General features: G+C 32.8%; 1 protein-coding gene and 1 long non-coding RNA gene across 3 annotated transcripts; both read left to right on the top strand.

Moving 5' to 3' along the window:
• The first annotated feature begins 13,609 nt into the window (after nt 1-13,609).
• Nucleotides 13,610-14,196, top strand: LOC127151146 (uncharacterized). Its single transcript, XR_007823908.1, has 3 exons — nt 13,610-13,769; nt 13,843-13,938; nt 14,020-14,196. It is a non-coding gene; the product is annotated as an uncharacterized LOC127151146 (long non-coding RNA).
• A 2,830-nt stretch (nt 14,197-17,026) lies between these two features.
• On the top strand, nt 17,027-18,954 carry LOC103502769 (uncharacterized). Of its 2 annotated transcripts, none has more exons than XM_051090563.1 (2): nt 17,027-18,134; nt 18,434-18,607. In XM_051090563.1, exons 1-2 carry the CDS (start codon nt 17,862-17,864, stop codon nt 18,557-18,559), a joined length of 399 nt encoding a protein of 132 aa, XP_050946520.1. In that variant the 5' UTR covers nt 17,027-17,861; the 3' UTR covers nt 18,560-18,607. The 2 variants fall into 2 exon arrangements, with proteins under 2 accessions (XP_050946520.1, XP_008465061.1); XM_008466839.3 differs by lacking the exon at nt 18,434-18,607 and adding an exon at nt 18,616-18,954 and having other exon boundaries at nt 17,337-18,134.
• Nucleotides 18,955-25,890: the final 6,936 nt, after the last annotated feature.

Genomic DNA, 25,890 nt, shown 5'->3' with positions numbered 1-25,890 from the left:
TGGAATTTGATCACTACATATTTTGTGTGGAAAATCATTAGATCTCTTGAAAAAGTGATTTGTTACCGTACGTTAAACAAACTTGAAAAGGTGCAATTCTTTATTACCATGTATTATTTTTTCGTAGCTTTGGAATAATGTTTTTGAATTATGTATTTGAAGAAGAAGGAGGAGGAGGGGAAAAAAAACCCAACCGACCCGAATGTGGGTCGGGTCGGGCTCTGTTTCAGAATTAATCGTACATTTCGGGTTGGGTCGGTTTTGAAGAAAACCTGACCCGACCCGACCCAATTACACCCCTAGTTAAAACAAGTTTTATTTACTCTGAAAGTTTGAATAATAACTAAATTTGATTAATTTAAATCTGGACTTGGGTTATGAACCGGAAGTGCATTCTCATCTTCAAAAACAAAGTACAGAATATGACGTATGTTCAAAGCTTTCTTATGTTGTCACAAACAGTCAATTTGTAACTAAAATCTGTCCATTCTTCCAACTACAATCTTTATATATATATATATATATATATATATATTCATTACTCATTATTAAATTTGCAATTTTTTTTTAAAAAAGTGTGCGTTAGGAGAGTGGTTATAATTCACTAATCTTATAAAAGAGATTTTAAGTAAAAAAGAGAGATACATAGTTAATAAAGTGAAATATAATTGTTTTTACAAGTAGCATGAAACTCTTTGATTATGTGAAATCGAAAGTAAATTTCATATCATTAGTTAAAATAAACTTAACAAAAGATATAGATATTGCTATGAAATTGGAACCAAAACTCAAAGACCACATTTTATTTTACTTACGTTAAGCTTGCCAATTAGAAATGAAGGTGATTATTTATTCTTGAAAGTAAAAATGGATAGAGGCGGCGGAGTTTCATATTTCTCTTTTAGTAAACTTTTATATAAGCATGTATTGTAATTGGTTAATTTGAAGGTTTTCACAGAGAGAAGAAAACAAAAGGCAATGGAGATAAATTAAAGAAGAAATTTTATGCACATATGTGTGCCATGAGGTGCAGAAGGGCGTGAGCTTTTCTAGCCGGAATTGTAGAGAGAGATCACTTTACACAATTTTAATTTCAGTGTGTTATTTTAGCGTGGCAATGAAATATTGAGTCGAGAGTTTTTTGGATGCGTTGCCATTCGAATTCAAATAGTTTTTATTGGATTATTTGGAAAGATAGATTTATAAGCTGTGTTTGGGATGTCTTTTCAATCTCCATTGTAGTAGATAGTCTCAAGTTTGGATTGAATTAATATATTTCGAGAGCTGTATCGATCTCTGTACTTTGATCTTATTATTTGCTTAGCTGATGCATCAAACTTTCACAGTTTCACTTACCTTTGTTAGTATTCTCGGTGAGAACAAGGCACGTAGCTTTTAGGCCAAGTTTACGTAAAAGGTTATATTTGTTTTTCACTAAAAAGCCAAATTTTTCAGGAAGGTCTCAAAAGTAATGTCATTGTACGCTTACTAAATGACTTCCAAAAAGGTTATAGTCATATGGTTGTTGTCGTAAAGAGAAGAAGAAAACCCCGAGAGTCTGTTGACCAAAGTTGAGTTGATGGTAAGCTTTTTGGGAGCGTGGGATGAACAACACAAATAAATAATTAACAAATAGAATTTGTGAGAGAAAGAAATAAAAAAAAAAAAAAAAAAACTTATTTGAAAGGCACCTAAATTAACACTTAGATTAGAGGACTTAGTATATTGCCACGTGTGATTTGATCAAAATTTTGATTTTTAAAACTATCATCCCATTCAATTGAATTGGATGCCTCGGATCTAACACGTGGCTTGCTTGGTAGGAGTAACATGAAAAGCTCAAAATTTTGGGTGTAGTCAATACTCCCATCCCAAATAAAAGGGAAGTTGGTCTATGATCCATTCAATAATAAATAGGAATTTTTAGTTCTACCTCGTGAAAGAAAAACTTATTTCTTTTGTGTATCATGCCTGAATCTGACTAGACAAGGAGATTTGTATTATTTTTCAAACGTGGTTGCTTTTTCAATATACCGTATCAATCCTATTTATAAGATTGTCTAGATCCATAACTTCACACTATTAATTACGTGTAACAATTAATTTCCTACTTAATTTATCAACAGATCTAATTTTAAATAAGCTCAATTAATATATAACTTTTGCATGTCTTAATTTTCAATTGACATTTACCTTCTTTCATTTCTACTTAACTTGGCTTCTTCACTTTGACGATGATATATATAAAACGAATACACATGCAGCAAAAGACAAAAGATGTGCAAGTGGACATGGATGGTGAAAATCAATAACAGAGAAAAGGTTTAAATAGCTAAAGATCACTTAAAGAGACTAAACACATTTGTTACACTATAAGCAATTTGGCAATTTTTTCTGACAAAGTAAAAGGATGTGAACAGAGATATGTTGTGCATTATCGTTTTTGTCGATGAAAGTATATATGTGGACAAAAAATTATGTGGTCTTAAGAAATTCTTTTAACTTGGATATATACAGATGTTTATTTTAGTAAAGGAGCTATTTCAAGAATAATAAAGAAATACAAACTATTTACACTCTACAACAAAAACCATTGAAGGACAAAAACTCATTATATTTGATTTTGTCATTAATTATAAATAGTTTACCAATTTTACCATTTTTATAATTTTCTTTTAGTTTATGGTCATGTATTGTATGTGGTTAGAGATTTTAAATATTCGTCAATGTAATTTATGTGGAAAAAAAACTTTTAATCCACGCAGTTCCTATCGGAAGATCTCTACCGGTAAGAAATGGGTCTAAAGACTTTAACTCAAATGTGTTATGATGAACCTGTCCAAACTCTCTGATTAGTGGGAAGCCATTGGCTTCATAACAATCGAAGATATCATTGAGGAGGTTTTATAGGTATAACACATTCTCTATCTATGATTATGTCTTTCTATCAACTCTTAATTTTTGTTCGCCTAGGAGGAAATCTATGATGAAGCAAATTATCGTACTTAGAGATCATTTGCTAAATGTCGACATGAAGGAACTCAGAAAAAAAAATTGAAGTAGATGATACGAGACATTTGATTTAACTAGATTATAATAACAATTGATATAGGTAATGTTTGATTTCTTCTACTAGAAAAGGCGAATCACATGTTACTTTAGACATGTTCATTTGAAAGTTTATACCTCACCTTTCTACAGACATATGTATAGCATTCGTTTCCTGTTAACCTTCACCACTGTGATCCTATTAGATTTGGAAGAAATTTGCACCAAAGAAAGAGACACCTACTTGGAAGATAGAAACTTTTGTTAAGAAAATTTACAAACAATGGACACCTTTGGAGAGAACACTCTTTTACTTTCAAAGCACTCACTCACTCACTTTCGCTCAAAGTTTTTCACTAACTCTCTTGCTTTCTTTCTTCCTCTTTTGGTTTACTTTGATTGACTTACTTGCTTCACAAATGAAGACACAACTCCTATTTATAGGTGTGAGATCCTTGAAGTCCAAACAAAGGGATCTCTCTAAAATTCTAACTATTCTAGATATTTCATAGTTTATTCTTATCTCAAGGAACTCTCTAGAATTCTTCAACCTAAATAAAATCTAGGTATTTCTAGATTGTTTCTTTTGAGATATTTTTTAACATCTTCACCATAATTTTAGAGAATCTAGTTTACATATTTAATACTTCTAGAACATTCTAGTTAGAGTGGCTACTTCATCTCAATTTCCTCTTGAAGTACATTTTCTCTAATGAAGTGATGAGGTACTTCTATATGCTTGGTCCTTGCATGGAAGACTAAATTCTCAACTAGAACTGCAGATGGATTGTCATAGTATAAAGTTACTGCATGATTACTCTCTTGGTGCAAATTCTTCATTAGTTGCTTTTCCAATATTCTCTTGTGCTACCACGACCGCTTCTTTATACTATGCTTCTACAATAGATAATGCAATTGTTGGTTGTCTCTTGCTACGCCAAGAAACTGTTGTACAACCAAGTTTAAACAAGTAACCAGTGGTGATCATGTGTATCATAATCTCCTGCATAATCAGTATATTAGATGTCTTCTAACTTGCAGTCTTGCCCTTTCTTATATAAAGGTCATATTCATTTTGAGATATCTTAAAATTCTCTAAACTGCTTCAAGATGAGGCTTCTTCAGTTTCTGCATGTTGACTTATGACTCTGACAGAATATGAGATATCGGGTTTGAAAATCCTAGATCTAAGAACCCCTAAGATTTGTGAGAACTTAATAAAGAAAGAGGAAGTTGGAGTTAGTAGAAATATTAAAAAGAATTCTATGGAAAGTTGATGGGTAGGTAAGTGACATGGTTTAAGTGTCAAAGTAGTCAAGGTTGTTAACAAGTTCAAAATGTGGCCAAGTGTTGTAAAGACATTTGGCATACCTCTAGGCGGCCAAAAGAAGGCATGGGAACCTCTAAAGATTAGGAATTGGGTGGCTAAAGGTTGAGTTTTTATGTGGCCGAGAGGTGTCAAGAAGAACCTCTAAAAAGACAAGGTACTTAAGTGTCTATTACTATGTGGGAGCATGGATGGGTGCACAAGGCTTTCTTGTTGGAAATGATTTCATAAGCAAAGTTGAGAAATTTTCAATTCTCTTGTCCCACAGTGAAATATTTAAAAGAAGTGAAATATTTAAAAGAGGTGAGAGAGTATAAATACTAAAGAACTTTAAGAGGGATATAAAGTATGTTAGTGATGATGGCATAACCCTGTGACATTGTTAACCCAGTTTGATGACACATCGCCTACGTCTGAGGGTTCTTGACCCAAAGCTATAGAGATTTTATTATTTTGATATAAAAACCATAACAACAACCTTATGATTGTTAGTACATAGTTTACACAATCAATTTCACTCTATACTTCAAGTGGTACAATTAATTATCTCTCAAACTTTTGATTAAGGTTTAATTCTTCATCATGATGAAACTTTCAATCTTTGTACTAATCGTTTTGATCACGATACTGACAGAGCACACAAAATTTCGACTAAGCACACTCACTTACTCGAGTCTTCGTTTCGATCTTGCTTTTTCAAAGGCTTTCCATAATGCTAGACTTCCTATAATGTGCATACAAAAGAAGATGCACAAAATAGGATATATATAGTTTTTCCACAAACTACCCTATTCCAAAAATATCGTGAATATAAAATCTTGCCAAATAAAATCTTTCCTTTTCGAAAATACTTTTGCAAGATAAAATAAAGTTCTGTAAGAAAATCTTCAAGATCGGAAGCTTCCTTAATTTTACCAAATAAAATCTTCTAAACTAATAAACAAAGGATTCTCGAAAATGGTCCCACTAAATATCCAACAAACTTCCACTTGGGATCCATTCCTTTATTTGTTCATACATGCATAGAAACAGCTGAAATCACTAGAAAACACATGGACTAAATAATTAGATATCATAAAGAGACATGAGCCAAAAAGAACAAGATCATCACAAAACCATTCATGTGCAAGAGAACCAAAATAGTATTGATCAACACAATAAAATAAACAAAATAAGTTAGTAAAGGACAAGCAACCATCGACTGTTGAAGAATTAGGAAGCATGTTTATACTAGTTTGGTGGATTATACTAGTTTGTAAGGAATTTCATGCGATCGAACCGTCGAGGAAGGATGAGATTGCGAGGAAGTCGAAATTGACGACGACAATGACGACGAAGCCGCAGAGTAATTGAATTTAATTATTGATTAATAGTTTCTTCTGGATTTTGCCTCTTCTTGCTGATGATATATGATCTGGTTTTTCATCTATCTATTGATTTCGGGAAGTTTCTTTTCTTCAATTGTTGGCGTTTTTTTTTTTTATATGAATATGATCTCAATGATCTCTCTTCTCTTTACAATGTTGAGTAGCAGAGAATTAAAGTTGTGTAATGATATATATGAATTGAAGATGATCTATATGATGAGTTTTTAACACGAGATTTGAATTTACAACTTGCAAATCATTATAAAAGAGAACACTAGAACAAATATAGCCTTTAATGTCGTTTGGGAAAAATGAAAAAAGACCATTGGTGTCGGTTTTGAAAAAGCGGATCTTTAATGTCGGTTCTCCACCGACATTAAAGACAAAGCTTTAATGTCGGTTTTAAAGCGACATTAAAGGTCCGCCATTTTGAAAACCGACATTAAAGGTCCATTTAAATTTTAGTTTTAATATTTTTATTTTTTGAATAAATTTAGACACTTTAATGTCGGTTTTCCACCGACATTAAAGGTCCATTTAATTTTTTTTTTAATAATTTTTTTTGTGGAAAAAATAACATTTCTCTCTCTTACTTTACCTTTTCGACCGTCTGCTGCTATACGAAATCATATTCGACATTCCCTCTCGTCTTCTCCGAACGATTCCCATCCATTTCTTCTCCGAACGATTCCCATCCATTTCTTCTCCGATCAACGCCACCATTTTCATCGACGCCACCATTTCTATCGCTGATACCATTTTTATCTTCTCCAATCGTTCTGTTCGCCCACCCTTGGAATCAAATTCGGCCGCATTTCTCTCCTTCTAAAGAAACTCATCCGCTCGTCCGCGTTCACAGCAACCAGCAACCAGGTTCGGCCACCCTTGGAATCAAATTCGTCCGCGTTCACAAAAAATATCCTCTCACATTCTCATTCTCCCTCTCACATGCGACGGTAAAATTTCCATCTTCTTTCAAGTGGTCGCGATTTTAATTTGGGGTTTTTAGCATGTTTTAATGTATTGTACTTGTTCATTCTTGTTCATCAATTCGAAATTTTAATGTATTAGTTTTAGGTTTTAGCTGTTACCAGGATATATATGGAAGATTAACAATGTATTAGTTTTAGGTTTGAGCTGTTGTGGTAATTGAATGTGTGTTTTCTTATTACTATCAAAAGGGCTTGCTCCGGAGATTCCTGAGGATCTTTACCATTTGATTAAGAAGGTTGTCTCGATTAGAAAGCATTTGGAAAGAAACAGGGACAAAGACTCCAAGGTACAGTACTCTATACCCACTTTATATAGTAATCAATTAGGGATTATAATGTAGATTAATTGAAGATGAATGGACATTAGCCATAGTTAGAAATGAATATATCGTCAGAGATAGGGAGATTAGGAAAACTATCAATTTTGTGATGAAGTTAGTGGGCAATTCTGTGAGCAAACTTGTCTCTCAGTCTCTTTCACCTTTCTGTAAGTGATTTCATGTAGGAGAGGAGAAATTTCAGTCTCTTTCATGGGATGTTTTTATTTTTAATTACCCTTCTTTGGTCTTTAATGGCGTTGTGTGTGATTTTGGTGGAGTTTAACTACAGCCACAAACACTTTTTGATGTTAAATTCAGTAGTCTGGATATAATAATCACTAGAACAAAAGCTTTAGATCATTTTGATGATGTTGGTCTCGTCTATAGGAGAAATTTTAGGCTAAATATCTCACACTGCTTTAGGGATAGATGAATTTTTATGTTTGATTTGTTGAAAGTTTTTCTTTTTGAATGGTAATTTACATTTACACTTTCTAGCATGACTGGTCTTTAATACTTTTGAATATTTGATCAAGGTTTGAATGATTCCATGGTTTCATTCTTGCTTGAAAGAGTAGGTTTAATTACCCTTCTTTGGTCTTTAATGGCGTTGTGTGTGATTTTGGTGGAGTTCAAAGTTTATATTCAAAGATAGATTAAGACAATTACTATATTATTAGACAGCAAGCACTCAATTATTCATAAAATTCATATTGTTTAGATATTCATTAAGTTCTGTTGGACTGTGCTGAGAAGGTTTCATGCTTGTATAGGTTGTCGGAAATGGATTTGAAGTATTGAAGTAGAAGGTCTCTTTGGTTTTTTTTTTTTTTTACCTTGGTTGAATTTATGAGAACGATCTCTAGACTGTCTCTACATGTCTACTTGTTGAATTCATCAAAATGTAGCCCATTCTGTGGGCTTGCGTGGCCTTTATTTTCTGTTGCCAGTGAATTTGTGTATTTACTCATCAGAGAAACATATTTCTGCATGTTACAAGAAAAAGTTTCATATTTGGAATACTTTTCGGTGCTATTCAAGGAGTGGTGAAAATCTAACCACTTTTTGCTCCCAACTTGTTAGACTTACAACTAAAGTTTCTTGCCATGATGTAACTGTTAAGTGATGGTTTAATATTGATGTTGATTTGGTTGACATATTTGGTTCTATTTTGTCCTGGAATTTTTTAGTCTACGGGTATTCTTTTGGGTATTTTACCTTTAGTCTTGAACGTTTTACCATTTTAAAGGGACAGGTTTTATATTCTGCTAATTTTCCGCATCATTGTATTGGACAATCGATCATTAGTTTAGGTAGGCTGAGCAGAAATATCTTCTTTAGAAATTATGGAATGCATTCTTCTCAACGGATTGGAATGATGGAATCATGTAATCAATTGACTCTTGAAAACATCAATGGCTATCTCAAATTTATTGTGTGCATCGTTAGTTTAGTTGATATATTTGTTTGCTACCATTAATTATTGTAGTTTTTCACCATTCTTTGTTCAAATATCAATAGAATACTAGAAATCTGTAATTGCATTGCTGTCTCTTTGAAGATTTTAAGTCAAATCTGTGGTTATTTTTGCTTGAGAAACGGTTCTTTCTAGTTTTAATTAGTCTATTAAACTAGGTAATCATTCTAGTATTTTCTTTCTTGATCTTTCCTCTTCATATTAAGATCAGTGAGGTTCTTTCTAGTTTTGATTAGTCAATTAAACTAGATAATCATTCTAGCATTTTCTTTCTTTATCGTTTCCATTCATATGAAGATCAGAGTAGTTGTATAGTTTGTATTGACCTGCCTGGAGTAGTTTATGTTCCTTCTGTTATAATTTCATAAAATTCATATTGTTTTTTACTAGTTTTGTGATACTTCAACCTTGAGAGGAATAGAAAGACATTTGGAGGGGCTGAGAGGTCTTGAGAGGATTTTTTTTCCTTGTCACGTTTAATTCATCTCTTTGGGTGTCGTTCTTTAAGAATTTTTGTTATTTGTTCAAAGTTAATAGTAAATACGATAGTAAAGAATAAGTGTAATCGTTGTTCACTCAATTATTTTTGTTCACGTGTTCCATTTTATCGTAACAAGTAATTGTTGTTGATTTTATGACTATTTAGTTGTTTTTCATTTTCTTGCAAAATATGAGATGAGAATATTAAAGTTTTAACTTTTGAGCTTAATATTATAAACAATATGTGTGAGATGAGTTATGCTTATCATTTTACTAACAATTTTAGTTTAAGTGTAATTGAAATCCTAACTTTGACACTTCCCTTATTTATTTTTCATTCTTTTATTCTCTATGATATATTTAGTTCAAAGAACAAATTATATAAAAATCATTGATCATTCATGTTGGATTCGCAACATAAAACCACAACAATAGTTATTAGTTTAGTTAACTTTAAAAAGTGATTAAAAAAATGATAAAAATGATTTTAATCATTTTTAGAATCATTCTCGAACATGCCTTATTAGAGTACTTAATATTATGTTTTATTTACTTATGTGATCTTTTAGCCATCTTATCGTAACAAGTAATTGTTGTTGATTTTATGACTATTTAGTTGTTTTTCATTTTCTTGCAAAATATGAGATGAGAATATTAAAGTTTTAACTTTTGAGCTTAATATTATAAACAATATGTGTGAGATGAGTTATGCTTATCATTTTACTAACAATTTTAGCTTAATATTATTGTAGTTTCTTTTCGGTTTATATAGAACTTGTTAGTTTTTGGAATGTGGGTTCAGTTTAAGTTTACTTAGTTTCGTTATTTTCTCGATTTTTTTTGTAGATTAAATTGCATCTTATATAATATGGATAAGTCGTGGATGCAAAAGAATAGAACGTCATCTGAGTATGCTTATGGGGTTGAGATGTTTATTAAAAATGGGTTGAAGCATTCAAAGACGTCGAATGTCATGGCATGTCCTTGTTTAAAGTGTGTGAATGCAAAAACTTTAGATGTGAATACAATTAGAGATCACTTGTTTTTTAACGGCATCGATCAGAGTTATCAAGAATGGATTTTTCATGGTGAATCACTACCAATAAATAGAAACAATGAAAGTGTCTTTAGTAGTGTAAAAGAAGAAATTGACGAGGATGACGTTGATGACACAATTGGAATGTTTGAGGCTGCACATAATTATTTTAATGACAAGTCAGAAAATTTTGAGGAAGTTGTAGATGATGCCAAGAAACCATTATATCCTAATTGTACGAATTTTACCAAAATATCTACGTTGATAAAGTTATATAATTTGAAAGCTAAATTTGGATGGAGTGATAAGAGTTTCACTGAGTTATTACAATTAATTTCTGACATCTTACCTACTCCCAACGAATGCCCTACTTCTACTTATGAAGCAAAAAAAATTTTGTGTACTCTTGGAATGAAGTACGAGAAGATTCATGCTTGTAGGAATGATTGTTGCTTGTTTAGGAAAGAACTGTCCGATGCAAATGTATGCCCCTCTTGTGGTATGTCAAGATGGAAGATTCCTAAAAATTCAAAGAAGGAGGTTAAGAATGTTCCAGTGAAAGTCATGTGGTATTTCTCTCCAATTCCAAGATTTGAAAGAATGTTTCGAAGCAAAGAAACATCAAAATTATTGACGTGGCATGACAGAAAAAGAGAAGTGAATGATCTATTACAACATCCAAAAGATGCATTATCATTGAAAAAAATAGACAATTTATGGCCAGAGTTTGGGTCAGAACCTAGAAATCTACGTCTTGCTCTTTCCACAGATGGGGTAAATCCGCATGGAGATCTTAGCAGTAGATACAGTTGTTGGCCAGTTATGTTAGTGACATACAACTTACCTCCATGGTTGTGTATGAAGCGAAAATTTTTGATGTTGACCGCACTAATATCTGGTCCCAAACAACCGGGAAATGAAATAGATGTTTATTTAGCTCCGTTAGTTGATGATTTGAAAATACTTTGGCATGATGGGGTGGAATGTTACGATGCATATCAAGATCAATGTTTCAGGCTAAAGGCTATTTTATTATGGACTATTAATGATTTTCCTGCGTATGGTAACTTGTGTGGTTGTACAGTCAAAGGATATCATGCATGTCCAATTTGTGGGGAGAAAACTTCATCAATTTATTTGCCAAAAGGAAGGAAGATGGCATATATTGGGCATCGCAAGTTTCTACCACGTCATCATCCATATAGGAAACAAAAGAAAGTTTTCAATGGTGCACAAGAATTAGAATTGGCTCCAGAACCATTGAGTGGGGAAGAAATTTTCATACAAACAAGTAAGTACAAACACTCATTTGGTAAGAGAACTATGAACGAAAAGAACAGTGAAATGAGTTCTTCAGGAACTTATTGGAAGAAAAAATCTATTTTTTTTTGAATTAGAATATTGGAAGTTTCTTGATGTGCGACATTGTTTAGACGTGATGCACATTGAAAAGAATGTCTGTGCAAATCTCATTGGCACATTGCTTGATATTCCCGGTAAAACCAAAGATGGAGTAAAAAGTCGATTAGATTTGGTTGAATTGAACATTAGATCAGAGCTAGCTCCTCAAGTAGGGGAGAAAAAGATCTTTTTACCCCCGGCATGTTATACATTATCTCGAGCAGAGAAGTTGAGTTTTTGTAAGACACTATCTGAATTGAAAGTACCAGAAGGCTATTCATCGAACATTCAAAGTTTAGTGTCACTCACAGATTTGAAACTGTATGGACTTAAGTCGCATGACCATCACGTTCTTATGCAACAATTGCTACCTGTGGCAATTCGTGGTATTCTACCGAAACATGTAAGACTTGCAATTATTCGGTTATGCTTCTTCTTTAATGCTATATGTAAGAAGACAATTGATACATCACAATTGAAAGGAATGCAAGAAGATGTAGTTGTCACTTTATGTCTATTGGAGAAGTATTTTCCACCATCATTTTTCACTATAATGGTACATCTTGTAGTGCATCTCGTAAGAGAAATTGAGTTTTGTGGACCTGTTCATCTAAGGTGGATGTATCCTTTTGAACGATATATGAAAGTCCTAAAAACTTACGTGCGAAATAGAAATCGACCAGAAGGATGTATGGTAGAAAATTATATTGTTGAAGAGGCTATAGAGTTCTGTTCTGAATTTATTGCTGGAGTTAGTTCTATTGGACTTAACTCATCTGTAATAAAAAAGAATTCAAACATGGATAGAGCATTATCAGCTTCTTCTTTTATCAGACCGAGTAAGGAGCAGTTAGATCAAGCTCATCTTTATGTCATTCAGAATGTAAATGATGTTCTACCATACGTCGAGTACGTGCTAAATCCTATCTATTCTCATTCTATATAAGTTGTTTATGTAATTAATTACTTAATAACTTGTTATTTACGACAGACAACATATGGAGAGTTTGCGTAAGCTTAACTCTGGTAAAGCTCGAAGTAAAAAGTGGATTCAAGAAGAGCATAATCGCTCATTCAGTCGCTGGCTGTCCACACGGGTAATCACTACAATCATACTCTTTTATGTTTGTTTTGGATCTAACTAAATCCAATATATTGTGTAGGTTGCACTTGCTCTCGAAGTACCTAAAAATTCTATCACGCCTTCTTTAAGATGGATAGCTCACGGACCTTCTCCAGATGTGGCCACTTATTCTGGTTACATAATTAATGGATATTACTATCACACAAAAAGGCGTGATGATATTAGGAGAGTTCAAAATAGTGGAGTTAGTATAACCGCTACTACGATGCAAGTCTCTAGTTCTAAGGACAAAAACCCGGTCATGTCAGATATGACGTTTTATGGTGTAATACGAGAGATATGGGAGATTGATTACCATCAATTATCTTTTATTTTATTTAAGTGTGATTGGGTTGACAATTGATACATAACCTTGGTTGTGATAGGAGCATTCAACTAGGAAGGATGTCGTATACCCTTCAAATTATACTGACGTTAACGGCATTATTAAGCTTTTAAATAGACATGCCATGAAGAACATGGAGGATGTAGACATGATTCGCATCCCAATGAACGAGCACATATTTGGAAGTGACAAATTTGTTTATTTAGCTCGTGAAGATTTGTTGCATTACTGCGGCATGGTTGAAATCGGCTATATGTGTATACTAGCGTATATTACGTAAGTAGACAACTTATACTCATCTTTATCTCCAATACCACTTTTGTAGTTAGTTTGTTGATATTTTAACTATGGTTGCTTTTACTTAGATGTCTTTGGGATAAATGTGACTGTGCAAAGAATTTTTTTGTCATTGACCAATCAAAAATATCGTCACATATCAAAGATCGTGATCTTCGATCCAGAAATTTAGCCAACCAGCTAGAAGCAGTTAACTTGGAACAGAAAGTGCTAATTCCATATAATACCGGGTAAATAAAGAAGAGAAACACATTAATATATTTCCATTGAGCTTAAATGTGTACTCACATTGAAGATGTTGTTTATTGTAGTTTTCATTGGATGTTGCATGTTATCGATCTTCGTGAAAATTGCGTTTATGTTTTGGACTCTCTTCGGAGTAAAGTCAATGAAGACATTCATGGAATCATAAATGTGTAAGTGTATTTACTTTATTACTTCTTATTTAACTTTCTTGTCTTCTAATGTTTAAAAATATTTAGAGGGTTGAAGACATGGCAAGCGAAACACGATCTACAACGCTATCGATCAACTCCAAAATGGAGACCTGTAAAGGTAATTTGCATTTACAGGTTATTACTTTTTATGAAACATAAGATTAATTTGTATTCAATTGATATACATGCAGTGCCCTCGTCAATTGGATTCTGTAGGGTGCGGGTACTACGTGCAAAAGTACATACATGAGATAGTGCATAATTCTAGTACTTCTATTACTAACCTTGTAAGTTTCTACTTTAACTTTTTACATATTACAATTTGTGATCCAAACTCATACTTTCCATATCTTTCTCTTTGTGTGTAGTTCAATACCAAAAATGCATATAGCCAAGAGGAGATTGATGAGATTCGAACTGAATGGGCAGCTTTTGTTAGCAGATTTGTGTAAGTAGTTGCTTTTTGTAGTTAGGTTAGTAGTTGATTTTTGTAGTTAGGTTAGTAGTTGATTTTTGTAGTTAGGTTAGTAGTTGGTCGAGTTAAGTTTTTGTAGGGGACGGCAGTCCTATAGTTTTTTGAAGGGCATGTGGTCCCGTACTAATTGTTGTTTGTTAGATAGTTTGTACCTATACTTTAGTTAGTGAAGGAACCTTCTATTGTGTTTATAAATCACGATCTTATATATTATCTTTAATGGCGTTAGTGTGCTTGTATTTTAGTGTTGGATCTTATGCATTGTAGGTGTTTACTATTGGTTTGCCATGGATGGTAGGATGTGTTGTTTGATATGTGTGATTATGTATATATTGGAGGATTTGGAGTAGTTGGACTTATAGTGTTGAATATAGTTGTGTTTATAATATGTAAGTGTTGGATGATGTGTATTTGTTGTAGTTCTATATGGAAGTGTGGAAAAGTGTGCTTGTATTTTAGTGTTGGATCTTATGCATTTTAGGTGTTTACTATTGGTTTGCCATGGATGGTAGGATGTGTTGTTTGATATGTGTGATTATGTATATATTGGAGGATTTGGAGTAGTTGGACTTATAGTGTTGAATATAGTTGTGTTTATAATATGTAAGTGTTGGATGATGTGTATTTGTTGTAGTTCTATATGGAAGTGTGGAAAAGTGTGCTTGTATTTTAGTGTTGGATCTTATGCATTGTAGGTGTTTACTATTGGTTTGCCATGGATGGTAGGATGTGTTGTTTGATATGTGTGATTATATATAAGTGTATATATTGGAGGATTTGGAGTAGTTGGACTTATAGTATTGAATATAGTTGTGTTTATTGATATGTGACTATATGTAAGTGTTGGAAGTGTATGCTGGAATTTTAGGTATTATTGTGTGCATTGCAGGTGAATTAGGTATTATTGTGTGCATTGCAGGTGAATTAGGTATTATTGTGTGCATTGAGTAGTAGGCATTATAGCTAGTGTGCAAGCAATTTTTTTATTTTTTACAATATACGATGACGAACATTTCCGGACGTAGTTCGACTCAAATAATATCGGTTTTGCCGTCATAAAAACTATTATAAATACGACATGAAATGAATCTTTAAAAACGACATTAAATGTGTCTTTAATGTTGGTTTAAAAAACGACATAAAATGTGTCTTTAATGTCGGTGGAAAAACGACATTAAATGTGTCTTTAATGTCGGTGGAAAAACGACATTAAAGATGTGCACTAAGCAACATTAATGTCGGTTTAAAAACGACATTAAAGACATCTTTAATGTCGGTTATAAACCGACATTAAAGACAGCTTTAATGTCGGTTATAAACCGACATTAAAGATAAACCGACATTAAAGACCTTCAATAACACCTTCAAAGATGTCGGTTTATAACCGACATCAAAGGTCTTTAATGTCGGTTTATAACCGACATCAAAGACACCTTTAATGTCGGTTATAAACCGACATTAAAGCCCAACCGACATTAAAGGCCTTTAATAACGCTCACAAAGATGTCGGTCGCCAAGTGACATTAAAGGCCTTTAATGTCGGTTTTAAACCGACATTAAAGGCCAAATTTCTTGTAGTGGAATTAAGAGTTTTCAATTGAAAAATACTTAGAATCGATATTTAATTAGTGGTATTTCATTCAATTTTCTGATCATCGTTAAGCAATGATTTTCTTTATTGTTTGTGATCATTAATTAGTGTGAAAATGCACACAAAATATAAAGATTTGTTGGGGAATTATCATATCTTTGAATTTCCATTTGGCCTCTCACCCTTCTTTAATTTTTCCAACCTGTTCGTCCATAGGGGATTTTAGTCCCATAAACACTATATCTAATATTGTCTCTACCATTATTCAAATGATGTATCTGATGATTGATCTCCTCTTTAATTGTCATTCTCTTCAACACATATTTCTTTCTTAATTTCAAAGTAATTAATTGTCTTCCTCTCTTTAAAATACTCCATATTTTTCTCTTCATATTTTTGTTCTCCACTTTTTAATGTGGTTCGTCCTTTTGAGTCTACCATGAATTATTCTCTGTTGGAGTTATGAATTCGCTATATTTGTTTAAGAGCATTTGGTGGCTGTCTTAGAATATATCTCACCGAATGTTGATTATACAAAAGGGTAGTTGTGATGAATAGCAACTGTAGGAATGACAAAGTGTACAACTACATTTTTAAAACATTGTAAATATAGTAAAGTCTACCTTGTCTTGCTAGGGTAGCCTTGTGTTATATGAGAGATGATATAGCCTTTATGTGGCAAAAGAATAAACCTCTGTGTTTCGAGAGTTCGAGAAACAAGAATATAGTTAGTACTTAGTGGCTCGTTTTATTGTTTTTCACACTTAAGGAAACCTAAGTGATCACTAATATTAGCATGCTTAGGGGAGCAAGTTAACCCAAGGGTAATTTTCTTAGTCTTAGCTATAATGTCTATATACTCCATTTGTTTGTTGTTGTTATTTTCTTTTCTCTTTTTTATTTTATTAGTTACTACGAGTTTAATTTTTTTTCTCAGTCTTTAACATTATATAAAATGCCCTGAGGCTTACCATGGAAACACACTCCAAACTGCCTGATTCTTTCTTATATGCAACCATATCAGCAGGTGAAGCATAGCTTCACTTTATAGTGTTTCCTTTCTCTCTTTATCATTTTAGATTCTTCTTTCTAAACATTTGATGTTTGCAGTCTCCAATTTTCTGTTCTTGGATTTGCCCTTTTGATATTTATGGTGGTCTCTTGGATTTTGGCAAAATATTAGGAGTGCAATTGTCCTACATCAGAAAGATTGAAGAAAGTGATGGGCTTTAAACACTATAAAAGGAGCCTATGCCTTTAGTTTCGAGTCGTCTTGGTGAGAAACACTTTAAGCTTAGGTGTGTTAACTCTATTTAATTGTTTTAAAGTTAAATTCACAAAGCCTTCGGGAGTCTAATCTTTGAAACCAATTATGAATTAGCAGGAACATGATAGCATTGAATTAGTTGCTACTTAATTTTTGCGAAACTTTGACATTCTCAGTCTTATTATATTCATATTCTTTTATGGAGTCATGCACATTATTTTAGATATTTTTGCAACATCTGTCCAATTTACGAAAATGTTTCCATCTATTTGTCTTGTGCATTCTATATAGTTCACATTTCATTGGAATCATTTTGAATCATTAGAACATTGGAAACTGATTTCTTTTCTTTAGTGTTGAATATTAGACAGTGTGATCATCTTTAATTTTATAGTTTAATCATGAGTTTGAGTAATAAATTAGTAGATATGTACAATTGTTATTTACTTAATTCGACTTTTCTTTTCCTGAAATACTAGTCTATATATATCCTATGTGCTTCTATTTGGTATGCAGATTAATATATATACTGTTGTTCTAGTAACCCAAAAAATAGTGGTGTTACTTAATCTCCCCTTCAAAACTAAAGTCTATATGTTTATTGGCTGTAACTTGTGATGTAAATTTTATGCTCCTAATTCATGAATATTAGAAAGGCTTAGATCCAAAACAATAGTAGTGGATAAAGATTGCTTTCTTTGGAACCACATATCCTCCTTCGATCCGGTTAGTTCTTCAAACATCTGCATTCTTTTTTGTTGTTGAATTTTTGGATTTTCTGTTTACTCTTCGTTTGCAGATGAAACTAGTTTTAGTTAGAATTTGTGCAAGTATTTGTCTAATGCAACGATCATATGGTTGAAACTGTACGGCTAATATGGGTGAAGAAGGCTATGGATGGTCCCCAATTGAGGCTCCTCTAGATGTCCAGAAAGAGGACCACTTGAGGCATTTCGACAACTCTGTTGATGCCGTCTCTTTTGGGTTTGTTGCTACTGCCATTCTCGTCTCAATGTTTTTGCTCATGGCCATCTTTGAAAGGTTTTTGCGACCTACTCCCACTGCTTTCTCTCACGCCGGAGGTTGGACCCACCTTGACCCTAAGGCTCAGATGTGGTTTGCTGGAAAGCTTGCTCACCCATCACCCAAAGTGAGTTCTCCCAATTTGTTTCTCATCGGTTTTTGTTCTCTCTGATTTTTTAGTTTTGCTGTTTTGAAGTGAGCTTCCTTATCTGGATTGTTGGATTATCGGGAGGAAAACTGAAATGAATTGGGTTTAGATTTCTGATCTTGTCTCGTCTATTTGTGTTGCTTCTTGCTCATTGATGCCAAATTTCTGTTTTAAGTTGTCTATTTAAATATTTGGAATTTGTTCATTTGCGTCTTTGTTCTGCATAGTTTAAAATCGAGGTTCTTTCTTCGATATTCATCTCTCTATTTTTTTTATAGTGTCCACTACAAGTCGGGAGTACCGAGTGTGGATACTATGTCATGAAGTTTATGAGAGAGATTGTAAATAGGGGAAGCATTGTCATCTTGAATTCGATATGTTATATATCAAACTATTTCTTTTAATTTGCGGGTATAATGATTTTCATGAATATTAATTTATTTATTTTGCATGTTTACAGATTGATACACGAAAACCATACTCACAGGCCAAGTTAGATGAGGTGCGGGTTGAGTTAACTGATTTTTTGGGTTTGTACATATGATCTACGACTTATTTGTGATTCTGAAGCAAGAAACTTTTTTTGTGGCTGATTTTTTGAATTGTTCATATGGGGGGTTGATTGATATACTTTTAAGACTTTGTTGTGGTTTAGGGTATAGGTGAATTGTTCATATGTAGGGGGTTGCCATTATGAAACTTTATGTATGGAGATGATATACTTTTGAGTTAGTTAATTAGATGATGTTGAGTTGAATTCTTGGAAATTTAATGGAATTGTTTATATTAGTCTTGTAAATGATATGAGTATGATGCAACGTTTTGGAAATGATATGAATAGATGATGATGAGTTGCCATTTGATGAATATTGTCATTTATATGTATTTAAAATGGAATAATTGTTGGACCACTATACAGGACCAATGAGAGTATAATACAGGAACAAAAATATAAATAAATTACAATTAAAAGATAGAAAAATGCTTGACGGTTTTGAAATGTCATGAACAACAATTTTTTTAATGGTTTTAAAATGTTGTTTTGACGATTTTAAAATGTCATAAATATTCGTATTCTTGACGGTTTCTGTCATGCATACTCGAATTCTTGACGGTTCTAAACTGTCATTAACACTTAAACTCTTTGACGGTTTTAAACTGTCATGAAAAATTGAATACTTGATAGTCATAAACTGTCAACGTTCACTATTCTTGACGTTTTTACCAAAGTCCATCCTCACTAGGCTCGAGGTGGTGGCGTAAAGTCGATTGACATCATTCTCCTTCTAAGGATACCTATCGACCTTGAGTAACCTCAACTTCAAACTATCTCTTAAAAAATCTAGAAAAAATATATAAACTTCATAAATCATCTTCAGATTCATCTAACCAATGGATAACCTGTTAAACGAGTGCTATACAGACATAAATAAATCCAGAGTCTCAGCAACACAAAAACTAAATCCAAACAAGTAAAAATCAAGACATCTTTACTAGTCTATTATAGACACGAAGTACTAGTACTTTACTAATTATCTATAGACAAAAAATGCATGCATAAAAATGAGCCATACGCAAAACTAATAAACTTCTAGCAGAGTAGGCGAAATGTGGTCAGACACAGAACCATGATCTCTACCTGTAAGGAAAATAAAACATTGAAGAGTGAGCTATAAAGTCCCGTGAGTGATAGCTTTTTTGAAACAAAACATGTTTATAAATCTATGAGTAATAAATAAACTTAGCAAAGCAAACTCATTTCCTCGAAGCTTATCTTTTAAATTTTCCTATTTTCTTTCTTGTCATACCCTAAACTTTCTGTACAACAACGAGATGATACTTTAAGCATCTATAATGCCCTATCTCACTATAGCTACTATGAGATGAAAAATCTACGCGTCCACAGAGATCCTCTTCTCTACCTAATTCCGATGATGGAAACTTGAGGTGCCTACTAAGCACCCTCATCACGAATGTCTGTGCACATGATAACTCCCCCATAAAGCTACTAAGATTCAGTAGATCGAGGGTATAGATTAAAACGTACTCATCAATCTCATGATAAACTTTAATTCAACTAAAGCAGCATGCTTATATAGATCTCTTACATCAAACAAGTTTCAAATCTAGCTTTGCTTAAACTATTCTTTACTTAAATATACTTTAGAAACTCATCATTTAAATACATATTCATAAATCTCATCTTTAAAGAAACATTCCTCAAACTTGAATGCTTTAGAAACTTAGCTTACATGCTTGCTCATAACTCATTTATAAACTCGAAACTAATTCTTTGTAAGTCATTTATAAATCTAGTATATTCAAAATACTTCAACTCAAAGCATGCTATAAATATTAGTAAATCAAGCTTTGAAATTCATTTAAAACTCATTTTTGTCACTCACAAACTGTTGGCTAGGTCCTTGATCTATGGATTTGCCTTATTTCCTCTTCACTTGCCAAAACAAACTATATCCGGGTATCAAAACCCTAAGTTTCCTAGTCATTCCACGCTGTACAAACAATGGCATACAAAAGATGTCATTTTCGACTTCCAACTTAAAGAACATAATTAAACTCTTCACAACTTTAACATGAAATTCCAAATTCAAAATTCTAACTTTAGTAGCTTATGGCTTAGTCAATTCTTAACCAGATTAAGTGAAATTTATGTCAAACTCTTCATTTTCGAGTTTTTTGCAACTTATTTGAATGAATAAAGACCTAAAACTCGACGTATTTGCCCACAATTCTCCTAAACTAGAGACAACTTCAAATTTTGCGTTTTCAAATTGTCATCAGCTTCCTTCTGCAATTTCAACTATTTTCAATCATTTACAGCTCAATTGTTTGTTCACACGAGATTTTCAGAGAGAATTTAATTCATGGAGTTGAACTTGTGTTTATGTTGCACTTGTGTAGATGAGATGAATGTGGTTCGATCTCTAGTATTTAATTCTCTAATTCGCTCTCAGTTGGATGCCTACACTTGATTTGTGGAAGCGAAACACATGATGTTCTAGAAGTTGGAAAATTTATGTATCTTCAAAAGAACTTCGAGGTGGTTGGCTTGTGGAGTTAGGGAGTCTCCCAGCTTTTGGGAGAATTCTCTCTAGATCTTTTGGAATTCATGTCCCCACAAATGAAGAAAACTCCTCTATTTATAGAGTTCTCTAGTAGGCTTTATGGGCTTGAATCTGGTTGGTCCATAAACCGGACCCATGGACTGAACCATATGGATTTAAGTCATACTTAACATTCGATCTAAATTAAACTTAGTTATGGGCTCAATTGAACTTTAGCACAAGTAAATAATATCTAATTGAACCAAAATAATTAACTTGATCCAATTGTCATAATGAAAACATGTGGCATAATTAGAATTGACTAATTTATGTCTTCAATTTTAATTTGGGATACATGTCAACTTTTAATTAGTCTCAAATTCAATTATTTGTATTTTTTCATCATTAATTTGGTAAAATACGTGACAATTTGTGATTGGTCCAAATTTTCTTATTTAACAAAGGCCCCTTTTTGAGATTTATGCATGTATATGGGTGGATGAATCTCGAAAAAGATAAAGTTGAATTCAAATGATGAGCTTTTTTTTTTTTTGCTCAATTCAACATATCAAATTAACCAAACTATGAATTTAATACATGAGTTTGATTTGAATTTTATATAAGGGTCAAAATATGGCCTAACCTTAATTTGAGACAAGCTTAAACTTTTATCCACAATTTGATTTGAGGATAAAAATATTTGAATTTGAATTTGGATAAAATTTGGAACATAACAAATTCTTAATTTGAGATAAGGATGAGGTTTCAACCATACCCTAATTTGTGTTAAGGATGCACAAAAAAAATTAAAATGACCAATTTTAATTTTGAGATAAATAAGAGGCCTCAATCTTGCGATAAAGTTGGATTTATGGCTCCAATTTAGAAAAAAATGAAGGTCATATATGCAAGTTAATTTGACTTGGTCTTTGAAATTTCGATGAAATTTGGAATAAAATTTGTGGTACAGGGATAAAATCTAAATTTTGAAAGATTTAAAGATTTTAATTATCTGAAATGTGAAATTTGAGATTTATCCCTTAGATCCAAACCTTTTTGCATTCCTTGCACTACTCATTAGATTCAAGCTTCTGAAAATCTCTAGAAATCATAGGAATTCTCTTTATTCTTTCTTAGATGATCATAAAGTAAAAGCAGCTTCATAATGGTCGAATTTTACCTATTTAAACCTTTTCGGTGGCCTTCTCCATACAAAAATGATGACTGCCCGATAATGAGAGTTAGCCAAAGCCAAAATGTCATGTGTTACTGCCATCTCATTATCCTGAATTCAACTAGGCAGCAAGGTCAAATGAGTTCACCAGTCTTCTTATCCAAGAATGACGTCAACTACTTTATGGTGAAGTAATCTCATATCGCAGAAGAATCCTCACGTAATCTTTTCTCATCACATAGTAGTTCTAATGGCATAGATGGTCTTCGTCACATGGGCTTCTATTGCGTAAAGTCAGATGGCGATCAAGGTCTCACAACTTGATCCTCTCATTTTCTCTCGGTTGAATATGTGCACTTAATGTGTAAAAGTGGAGCACTTGATGTTGTTGAAGTTTGAGTTTTAGAAGAATATTTGTATCTCCAAAGAACTAGAGCTTCAAGGAGTGGTTTAGTCTTCAAGAGCTATAGAGTCTTCTTGCTGTAGGAAGAATTCTTTTCAAGCTTTCTCGAGTAAAAATGTCTAAAGCTACAAATGAAGAGAACTCCTCTATTTATAGAGTCCTCTTATGGACTTCATGGGTCTGGATTTGGTTGGTCCATGGATCAAACCATGACTTAAACATATGGATTTGGGTCTTATTTAACATTTGGGCTAAATTAAATCTAATTTTGGACTCAATTGAACTTTATCCCAAATAAATAATATTTAATTTAACCAAAATAATTAACTTGTCACGATGAAAATGTCATAATAGTGGTCAATTTTGTGTCTTTCAATTTTAATTTGGGACACATGTCAAAGCAATTGCTCCAAACTCGTGATTTTAGAAACCCTTCATCTTCTTCCTGAATATTAACCAATTTCCTATCAGCTTTGGCTCACATGATCTTCAACAAAGTTGTAGACAATTGAATAAACTTTCCGATCTTACCAAATAGAGCTTATTCCTCTTCTACGCTTCTAATTCGCATAGAGATACAGTAAGCTGACTTCTCCATCAATTTTGAACTACCTAACATCCGATTTAGCTCAAGCATGCTTCATAAACTTTGTTATAATTTGTGTTAACTTTCAAACTTGATAGGTCTCACCTTCTGGTTCTCTTTGTGTAGCTTACAGTCAACAACAAAGATGCGTTGGATGATTCGAAACTGCCAAAGATAAGCTTTCAATTTGAGTTCCTCCTATCTTCTTTAGCTTACTACTTTTCTAGAATCCTCTCTTCTTCTTGCCTTCTCTCAGTCTCCAGCTTGAAATGCTTTAAAGAATTTGATGGGAAATGGATAGAAAGTGGGTAAGAAATGGGTTTGGCGGTAAAAAATATATTGCACTAAATCACCATTTCAATTCTCTCTCGGGTCTCCATCTCTCTTTCCACTTCTCCTTTTCTTTTTTTACATAAAAATAATAATGATCTCCCATTTTCATTTTTTTTTCTTCTTTTAGTTACAAATAAAATTAGCTTTACTTTTGCCACAAACAAAAATTCCTTTACTTTCTTCCCCTAACTTCAAGTATAAACTTGCTTCGGCCATTCTCTACCTAAAAAATTCAACAATAAACTTTACTTCTATTTCTTGAAATGAACAAAGATTAGATGAAAGTCTCGGATTTACAAATGTCGCCTTATGCATTAGTGTTTGGGAAGACATGCCACTTGCCAATGTAGTTGGAACACAAGGCTTTTTACACGTGCAAAAAGTTGAACTTTCATCATAACGTTGTTTGGACCTCATAAAGGAACTTGATACTAGACTTAATAGATGTAGATTTTTGCTCATGCATATTTCACCATTCTGGTGTGATGTGGCCACATCACTTTTGGCGTAGAGTTTGAAGGGTTGAAGTATTGTTAGCCTCTGTTCATTTGCCTTTATTGACTATTTCTAACTTAAATTCGTGCTCATTCACAACATAATTTCTTCTGGTTACCCTCGGTCATGCTTTGTTTACAATCTTGAGTAAATTATTAAATTATTGGTAGTCTTGTGGATTCGGTACTTTGGAATACTCCAAGATTACTACTTCTTCAATAGTTCATGCTTGCACTTAGACCTAGTTTGATGTGAATTAAACCATAAAACCTTTTCATGTGCACGAAGGAGTAATTAAAAGAAGCAAGATAAAGAATATTCATGAGACTTTCACACTGCACCTTCAAAAGCTAGCAAATTCACATCAAGCAACAAATAATTTTGAGCTGAATATTATATACAATGTGATTTCAATTGTTGGAAAAAACCAAGCACTAGGGACATGCAACAGCGGAATCTAAAGGATCATGCTTTACTCTATATGCATCTAAACGATTTAGAATTTAACATGCATCTACTAAGCGATGGACTTACACGAAAAGCCAAAAGGTAAACGATGTTCTTACCTTTGTAGTTTTGAACTTCTTTAATCCAACGCTTCTTTGCTTGAATATCACGAACAAGGACAACCACCAAGTTGACCCACTATGCTCAGGACCAAGAACGGAGTTGTGGGACTCGGTTATGTGAACTAAAAATATTGAGAGAGATGGGGAGTGTATCATTTAGGTATTTTTTTTTAGAGAAAAACTCATCATTTTCTCATTCGGTAATGAGAAGTTTTATATGAAGTTTACATGCAAATTGCATGTAAATTATTTCATATCTTATCAACACCTAATCAATTCATTAACTCTTTAATGAAATTAGTGGCTTCAAATTCATAATAATTTGTCACATTTTCCATTAACCGTTAATTAATAAATTAATTAGTCAAAGGGGCATTTTGGTCATTTGACAAACTTAAGTCAAAGTCAAACTTTGACTTTTCTTAGTCAAAAGTCAACTTTTGACTTTTTCACTAATTTTTTCCTCTTGACTAATTCTAACCTCCTGAGTATGAATCCGTATTCATTTCTCTAAAATTCAAATCATATTTGAATATAAATCCGGTCAAAGTTCAAAGTTAAAAGTCAACATGTTGACTTTTACAACTTTAACCGTTTTTAAACTTTTCAACCTTTTAAATATAAATCTATATTCATATTTATTTAAATCATATTTAAATACAAAGCTTAAAGTTTATATCTACCGACTTATATCTAATATATTTGTCGGTTTCTCTCTCTTATCTTTATTCGAACAATTCGAATTACTTCAACATACTTGTTCTTAGTTGAATCCATATCAGCTAGTAGGAGAACCTAATGGACCTATAGATCATGTGCTCCAACGATTCGAGATTAACTGGCTAAACTCTTTTAGACCAAAGTTATACAACATTCGTTAACTAAAGAGTCATTCCACTAAAGACTCTTAGTTGCACTCCCCTCACTATACATATATTTATGTCCATCTGATATAACCATAATGAGTAAGTCGATCCTTCACAGGTTGTTCGTAATCTCGGCTGGATCAAAAATACCGTTTTACCCCCGAGACTACATCTTGTTCCTTAAAACCCACTAATCCACTATTGAACAATTAGTTTAAGGTCCAACCTATAAATCAGAATCCTT

Source organism: Cucumis melo, chromosome 10, assembly GCF_025177605.1.
Source record: "Cucumis melo cultivar AY chromosome 10, USDA_Cmelo_AY_1.0, whole genome shotgun sequence".
NCBI lineage: Eukaryota > Viridiplantae > Streptophyta > Magnoliopsida > Cucurbitales > Cucurbitaceae > Cucumis > Cucumis melo.
Note: the sequence above shows the minus strand (reverse complement) of the source record. Positions and strands in the feature narration are given on the sequence as shown.